The following is a 9,267-nucleotide window of genomic DNA, read 5'->3' on the forward strand; positions in this document are numbered from 1 at the left end:
GGATTTGCAAATCATTGTATTCTGTTTTTATTTACCATTTACACAATGTGCCATCTTCGCTGGTTTTGGGTTTTGTAGTTTGTGAGCCCATATTGAGCTTGTTTTGCACAGTTAAGACCAACATTTGTCTTCTGTCTCCCCAGGACAAGCCTTGCCCCCTCTCAGCATGAACAACTCCACCGTCAAAGACGAAGCCTTGCATCAAAGAGCTCCCAACAACCCTGTCATTAAAGTCACCTCAAGTGAGCCTTGCCAGAGAAATCAATCTTTATTATTTACCGTTGAAATGTTATTTAATCATATTCCCTCCATTGTCCTCCTCCCGCTCATCCTAGACGAGGCTTGCCAGGGAGATAAATCGATTTTCTGTCAAATGGAGGTCCTGGCTCGCTATTGTTCCATCCCTGGATATAATAAGCTTTGCTGTGAATCTTGCAACAAAAACCTCACCAGTCCACTTCCCACCTCAGAGGAACCTCAGACGTCCACGTCTTCCCACCAGTCCCCTCTACCTACTGCCACCCGGAATCCACTGCAAACCACTAAAAGCGCCAGCCGACGGACGCGCTCCACCACGGCGTTGACCACCGTCGCCCCGACCACCACAGGCGGCAGCGACCCGGTGCCTCTTCTACCTCCAGCGCCGCCGACAGCCTCCAAGGAGCGCAGGCCCAACAGCACTTTAGGCCCGCTAGCCGCAAAGTCAAAAAGGGACCGCTCAGGATCCGAGAGGGACTCCGCTCGCGGGGCCGCGTAGCAATCACCTCACTTTTTTCTCCAGTAAACTTTGAGCAGACGGGCGATTACCTCATCCAACCTCCGAAAGAGCGAGGGCCAAGCGCTGTCGTCGGCGCTCCAGAGACGATACGAACGCAAAGGTGCTGTAAACTCGAAGAGCAAAAATAATGTGACGACTGTATTGCTTCCTCCGTGTTTGTTTCTGTGGACAGTTGTTGCTGTTTTTCCTCCGCAAGTGCATCAGAACTACTAGTGAAGTCGCGTGGTGAACAGGCGGGAGGTGTTAGCCGTGTCGACTGTGGAGGCTAGTCTATGCCACTCAGGTAATTTATGGACCTTTCATGTCAAATACAGACGCATGTATCTCCTTTTTCAAAAATCTTTGGCGGACCCAGCTAGTAAGGCTTAAGCTTATAGTTATTCCAACATATTTTTGCACTTAAAAGATCTCGGAAACCTCATGGAAATGCAGAAAATATTTAGAAAAAAAAAGAAGTAATGTAGCTAAAAATCTTTTTTTTTTTAATTGTTATTATTATTAATCAGTCCGACACAATAATACAATAATAATACAACTTCAATTAACATTCATTAAAATGAATGCGTGAATTGTTTTAAGTCTCAGAATTTGCTTTTAATACACAGTCACATGATATAGGAATATTTTTAAATGCTATTAACTTTCTTGTTGGACTTTTTAATGAGGTATGTAGCGTTACCATTGTGAATCAGAGAAATTATGTAGTGTTACAAATAAAAATGCATTATCTGAAATTTAAAAAAAAAAATCTTTTTTTTTTTTTTTTTAAGGACATTTAACGGTAATATTTTATAAAAACATTAGTCAGATAATTTTTGAGTAATTTAGCCTAAAATCAAAAGGAAACTTGGAGGTATGTAATAGTGTTTTATCGCTTATTACTTTAATAAAGTCCATAATAACCTAAATGATAAGTGGCCTCCACAGTCATCACTCCTGGCAGGAAGCATCATAGTTTCTTATACTTGGTGCTCTCTATTTGTTTTTGGTTTCCAAATCCAATTTTGGGGATTAATATATATATATATATATATATTTTTTAGCTATCCAAGTCCACTGTCGGTACTCATCGGTGGAAGATCACTTATGCTTTAAAACCATCAGAACAATATTCCTTTTTGTTACTGATATATATTTTTCTGATAATAATGTAAATAGTGTAAATTCCTCCCCATTAGGAAAAAAAAATAACATGCAAAAATAATAATGATAATATTAAGAGCGGAGTGTGTGCGTCTGTGTGTCTGTGTGTGTGTGTGTGTGTGTGTTTGCAGCCGGGAAGTGCAGTTGCTGTTATCGTGACGCCATTCCCGCCTCGCAGTGTATAACAACGCCATGTTTATTGTATAGTTCTTGTATATACTGTACGTTGGTGATGAAAGCTTTAAATGTTAATATTTATTGAATTTTTAAGTGGTACGGAGAACATTAAAAGAAAAACAAAACATGTCTAAAAAAAAAAAACTGGAAAAAAAGGTTTGTGTTATTTCTTGAACCTTTTTTTTGAATTGGCATTTCGAAAACTGCATATGGCTTAGTAAGTGCTACAATTCTATGTATAGGTAAACGAGGACAAAAATATGTACATAAATAGATACATTGGGCCAAAAAAAAACTGTACGCAGTATTCCCTTGTTTATTGCGGTTGATAATATAGATAATCAAAATTTTTATTGTTATTTGTAATAAATCAAATATTTTCAAAGTTACAGTATAAAAAACTGTTTACAACCATCTCGATTTGCTTTTTTCAACATTGTTGGAGCTTACCAAACTTGAATAAGACCCATATACTACAGAGGTGTGCCGTCAGGGCCAGCAAGGCCTTCTCTGCTGAAATCATGATCATAATTACAGATAAAAGTATTTTTTAATTTACTTGCCCTAAATATTTAAAAGTATCCATATTCTCTCCATGTCATTTTATGCTCCTTCCAGTGCTGTTGTTTTTAGGTTAGAGTTTTTATCCAATCAGAATTCAGCTAGCTTATGTTGCCATGCTGTACCCAATCTGCCCAGGGCCTTCAGAATCAACAATGCAGGTGTCTATCTACTATAAGTGAACAGGCACATACAGTTGATTGAAAGTTTCGATAGCCAATCAGACCACGAGTTGTTGTCAGAAGCCTATCTAGGTAGCCTGATGTTAACGAGACTGTGATTGGATACTCACTCAAAGTGAGTATTCCAATCACAAGTTGCAACTTTGCAGGAAGCAGGAAGTGTTTACCCACAAAGAAGGAGAACAAAACGTTGATTAGGTGGCAGATATGTATTTGCAAGGCCATTTTCAAGAAGGATATTTAAAGAGAAACCACATCTTGTGAGACGATGCCGGCGATGAAATGGGGAAATGCCCGCCATTTCCACTCGAATCAGCCGCCTACGAGCGGTACCACTGGCTTATACGGCCGTCGAATGGGTGCTTCAAAATGTGAGTTCAAATATTTTATTTCTTTATTTTTTCACTTTTAATGTTTTTTCACATTTTAATTTTGACAGTACCACATAAGATATGTTTTCATTGCTGATGCTGTCACGTGCGATGGGTCGCAACTTGCTGCGAGGTTCGTTCCCCCGGGATGCAAACGGACCACTCTGGACAGGACGTGCAGGTAGGAACGTGATTTATTTGTAGAACTCAAACGAGTACCAAAAACTGAAAATAAGCCAGAGGAAAAATGTGCCGATCACACTAACACTTAGCATAGGCAAAAAGACAAGGAATACTCACATAACTGTAGCATAAGCAAACAAAGAAGCCAGGCCGACTGACTGGCAAAGGCAGGCTTAAATAATGCCTCTGATTAGTGCTCGGGGAACAGGTGAGCGTCCCGAACACCTATCAAAGGCAGGTGAAAATAAAAGTAGCCAAGGTAACTAAACAAACTCAAGGGTGCACAACAACAGGAACTAAGGGAGTCCAAAACTAACAGAAAATAACAAAAACAAGATCCGGGCCACGGATCATGACAGATGCAAGTTTATTGATTTTTAAATGCGCCAGAAAATAGCCCGTTTTGTACACTGTTGAGGTGATTTAATGCCCAGTAATGCGTAAATGCGTTTCTGTATAGTATTTCTCCAGCAAGGGTCATGTGGTGACATAAATGATGGTATTTTGAGAGGCAATCATTGAAGTCGGACATCACTGAAAGCCTAGGTGGGAAATGCCATGTAGTCACCTTTACACTAATACATAGTAGCCTTGAGCGTGTTCTACTGTAGATTACTGTACTCAGGATCCTTAAAGCCTCATCGCTATGGCCGTCGCCCGGCTGTCAAAACAAAGTCACGACATGGAAATTCTTTGCCAAATTTGAGGTAATTACAGTCTTTCCCGCTCCCACTAAGTTTTACAAGAAACTTTTTTTTTGCTATATTTTATCAGCCGCACAGGACTATAAGCCGCAGATATATACGTTGTGAAATGAGATACATACATCGAAACATTTTATAAATGTTTATTTACATGAATTCTTTGTGGTGATATCCTTTACACACTGATGTCGCTTTATCATGCGGCCTCAAGGTAATTGCCTGTGTCGCGGCAGTAAAACTGCTGATTAGACTACACCGAAAAAGTTATTAATGTCTTTATTCGTCCTTTATGAGATTAATAACACGTTCTCTTTTTCTAATAATGTTCAAGATGTTTGTGAAGATAGATTCTTCTTGTACCTTGTAAACACTTTGAGTTTGAACAATTTTCTTAAAGTGGATCATTTTAGTACATTTTGTTTCTTTGCTTAATCATTCCATGATTTACAAAACCCAAAACCAGTGAAGTTGCCACGTTGTGTATATTGTATATAAAATCAGAATACAATCATTTCCAAGTCCTTTTCAACCTATATTCAATTGAATAGACTGCAAAGACAAGAAACTGTGGACGTCTTGTCCTCTGGACCAAAGAGAAAAAGAACCATCCGGACTGTTATAGGCGCAAAGTTGAAAAGCCAGCATCTGTGATGGTATGGGGGTGTATTAGTGCCCAAGACATGGGTAACTTACACATCTGTGAAGGCACCATTAATGCTGAAAGGTACATACAGGTTTTGGAGCAACATATGTTGCCATCCAAGCAACGTTATCATGGACGCCCCTGCTTATTTCAGCAAGACAATGCCAAACCACGTGTTACAACAGCGTGGCTTCATAGTAAAAGAGTGAGGGTACTAGACTGGCCTGCCTGTAGTCCAGACCTGTCTCCCATTGAAAATGTGTGGCGCATTATGAAGCCTAAAATACCACAACGGAGACCCCCGGACTGTTGAACAACTTAAGCTGTACATCAAGCAAGAATGGGAAATAATTAGAGATGTCCGATATATGCGTTAAAATGTAATATCGGAAATTATCGGTATCGTGTTGGTTTTTTTTTTTTTTTTGGTTTTTTTTATTAAATCAACATAAAAAACACAAGATACACTTACAATTAGTGCACCAACCCAAAAAACCTCCCTCCCCCATTTACACTCATTCACACAAAAGGGTTGTTTCTTTCTGTTATTAATATTCTGCTTCCTACATTATATATCAATATATATCAATACAGTCTGCAAGGGATACAGTCCGTAAGCACACATGATTGTGCGTGCTGCTGGTCCACTAATAGTACTAACCTTTAACAGTTAATTTTACTAATTTTCATTCATTACTAGTTTCTATATAACTGTTTTTATATTGTTGTACTTTCTTTTTTATTCAAGAAAATGTTTTTAATTTATTTATCTTATTTTACTATTTTTTTAAAAAGTACCTTATCTTCACCATACCTGGTTGTCCAAATTAGGCATAATAATGTGTTAATTCCACGACTGTATATATCGGTTGATATCGGTATCGGTTGATATCGGTATCGGTAATTAAAGAGTTGGACAATATCGGAATATCGGATATCGGCAAAAACCCATTATCGGACATCCCTAGAAATAACTCAATTTAATTTAATAAAAAATTGGTCTCCTCAGTTCCCAAACAATTACTGAGTGTTGTTAAAAGGAAAGGCCATGTAACACAGTGGTAAAAATGCCCCTGTGCCAACTTTTTTGCAATGTGTTGCTGCCATTAAATTATAAGTTAATGATTATTTGCAAAAAAAACATACGTTTCTCAGTTCGAACATTAAATTTATTGTCTTTGCAGTCTATTCAATTGAATATAAGTTGAAAAGGATTTGCAAATCATTGTATTCTGTTTTTATTTACCATTTACACAACATGCCAACTTCACTGGTTTTGGGTTTTGTAGATGTTAGCGAAGAAGAATCCATAGATTAACTGCGTCTTTTTATAAGCCGCAGGGTTCCAAGCTTAGGAAAAATGTAGCGGCTTATAGTCCGGAAAATACGCTACTCTAAGTTAGAACAAGGCGTGCATGTTTTGAAACCACGGACGTGTGTTGTTCTGCAAAAACTTGGCCAACAGTCGCAGCTACGATCTTTAGCTGTGTTCTTACTTGTGAGCATTGAGTCTTGTGAGCAATGTGTGTCCTGCGCTGTCATTCCACATCGCTCACGCCAAAGCTGTGTTATTGATGTCGAAGATGAAGTGAATTAATCTTCACTTTAACCGGACAGCTGTTCATAGCTGATAGCAGTCTAACATCCCCCAAGCTGTCTTTTGCTATTACTCGCATCTCATTTTCACTAGTGATGAGATGTGTTATCAGTGAGGCAGGAGTTAAAGATGAATTTCTTCAAAAAGTTGGTCTGCCAAAAGACAGTCAACTTGATATTGCTCCTGCATCACACTGTGTCCTTATCAACATTAAAGAATACAAAAAAGACATAAAAGAAATGAAATCCTTATTTAAACTATAAGCATGTTTTGACCGACTTGAACCATTTGATACTGAAAAATAAACAAAATAGATTTAAATTGATGAGCAACATTAACTCAAGAGCACAATATATTTTAAAAAAAAAACCTTAACCTACAAAACAAAAATGAATAAAACCATTTTTGCTGATTTTTTTATTATTTTTTCCAAAATGAGGAAGTCGGGATTAATGGCTTGAATGAGCACGTTTTGTAGTTTGCAGCTTTTCGCAGCGGGTTTCGGAGCATTTTACTGCATGATACTGATAAAGCGTGTCACACGTGCGCCGGCCTGGTATAGCCCCACGCCCTCCCGGTGGGGGATCCGCCCTACTATTTGAGAAGTGCTGCGCAAGGGGAATCGATCGCCGCAATATAATAATGGAAAATAAGACAAATACTGCGCTATAATACATATATTCAATAAATAAACATGTAACACTAAATTTCGTCCGAAAACATGTAGCATATGCTGTAAAAAAAAAAAAAAATATATATATATATATATATATATATATATATTTATATATATATATATATATATATATATATATATATATATATATATATATATATATATACATATATATACATATATATATATATATATATATATATATACATATATATATATATATATATATATACATATATATATATATATATATATATATATATATATATATATATATATATATATATATATATATATATATATATATATATATATATATATATATATATATATATATACAAAACCCAAAACCAGTGAATTTGGCACATTGTGTAAATGGTAAACAAAAACAGAGTACAATGATTTGCAAAACTCATATTCAATTGAATAGACTGCAAAGACAAGATATTTAATGTTCGAACTGAGAAACTTGTTTTTTTTTTGCAAATAATCATTAACTTAGAATTTAATGGCAGCAACACATTGCAAAAAAGTTGGCACAGGGGCATTTTTACCACTGTGTTACATGGCCTTTTCTTTTAACAACACTCAGTAGATGTTTGGGAACTGAGGAGACTAGGGATGTCCGATAATATCGGCCGATAAATGCGTTAAAATGTAATATCGGAAATTATCGGTATCGGTTTTTTTATTATCTGTATCGTTTTTTTATTATTATTATTATTTTTTTTTTTTTTATTAAATCAACATAAAAAACACAAGATACACTTACAATTAGTGCACCAACCCAAAAAAACCTCCCTCCTCCCATTTCTTTCTGTTATCAATATTCTGGTTCCTACATTATATATCAATATATATCAATACAGTCTGCAAGGGATACAGTCCGTAAGCACACATGATTGTGCGTGCTGCTGGTCCACTAATAGTACTAACCTTTAACAGTTAATTGTACTCATTTTCATTAATTACTAGTTTCTATGTAACTGTTTTTATATTGTTTTACTTTCTTTTTTATTCAAGAAAATGTTTTTAATTTAGTTATCTTATTTTATTATTTTTTTTAAAAAGTACCTTATCTTCACCATACATGGTTGTCCAAATTAGGCATAATAATGTGTTAATTCCACGACTGCATATATCGGTTGATATCGGTATCGGTTGATATCGGTATCGGTAATTAAAGAGTTGGACAATGTCGGAATATCGGATATCGGCAAAAAGCCATTATCGGACATCCCTAGAGGAGACCAATTTTTTAAACTTTTCAAGTGGAATTCATTCCTATTCTTGCTTGATGTACAGCTTAAGTTGTTCAACAGTCTCCGTTGTGGTATTTTAGGCTTCATATTGTGCCACACATTTTCAATGGGAGACAGGTCTGGACTACAGGCAGGCCAGTCTAGTACCCGCACTCTTTTACTATGAAGCCACGCTGTTGTAAGACGTGCAGAATGTGGCTTGGCATTGTCTTGCTGAAATAAGCAGGGGCGTCCATGGTAACGTTGCTTGGATGGCAACATATGTTGCTCCAAAACCTGTATGTACCTTTCAGCATTAATGGTGCCTTCACAGATGTGTAAGTTACCCATGCCCTGGGCACTAATACACCCCCATACCATCACAGATGCTGGCTTTTCAACTTTGTGCCTATTAAAGTCCGGATGGTTCTTTTCCTCTTTGGTCCGGAGGACACGACGTCCACAGTTTCCAAAAACAATTTGAAATGTGGACTCGTCAGACCACAGAACACTTTTCCACTTTGCATCAGTCCATCTTAGATGAGCTCGGGCCCAGCGAAGCCGGCGGCGTTTCTGGGTGTTGTTGATAAATGGGTTTGGCTTTGCATAGTAGAGTTTTAACTTGCACTTACAGATGTAGCGACCAACTGTATTTACTGACACCGGTTTTCTGAATTTCTCCTGAGCTTGTGTGGTGATATCCTTTACACACTGATGATCTTTTTTGATGAAGTACCGCCTGAGGGATCCAAGGTCACGGGATTGGCCGCTTACACGCAGTGATTTCTCCAGATTCTCTGAACCTTTTGATGATATTACGGCCGTAGATGGTGGAATCACGCATTTGTTCGCCCCATCCTTGTTTGTGAACGACTGAGCATTTCATGAAAGCTGCTTTTATACCCAATCATGGCACCCACCTGTTCCCAACCAGCCTGTTCACCTGTGGGATGTTCCAAATAAGTGTTTGATGAGCATTCCTTTCTCAGTCTTCTTTGCTACTTGTGCCAG

At 37.4% G+C, this 9,267-nt stretch overlaps 1 protein-coding gene across 2 annotated transcripts in view; it reads left to right on the forward strand.

Moving 5' to 3' along the window:
• LOC133655379 (A disintegrin and metalloproteinase with thrombospondin motifs 14-like) overlaps positions 1-1,875 on the forward strand; it is a 122,910-nt gene extending 121,035 nt beyond the window's left edge. For both annotated transcript variants that reach the window (XM_062055485.1, XM_062055486.1), the window contains exons 21-22: positions 144-242; positions 336-1,875. In XM_062055485.1, the coding sequence (XP_061911469.1) occupies positions 144-242; positions 336-757 (521 nt within the window). In that variant the 3' untranslated portion in view covers positions 758-1,875. The remainder of the gene's footprint in view (positions 1-143; positions 243-335) is intronic.
• The last annotated feature ends 7,392 nt before the right edge of the window (positions 1,876-9,267 follow it).

Source organism: Entelurus aequoreus, linkage group LG08, assembly GCF_033978785.1.
Source record: "Entelurus aequoreus isolate RoL-2023_Sb linkage group LG08, RoL_Eaeq_v1.1, whole genome shotgun sequence".
In the NCBI taxonomy this organism is placed as follows: Eukaryota; Metazoa; Chordata; class Actinopteri; order Syngnathiformes; family Syngnathidae; genus Entelurus; species Entelurus aequoreus.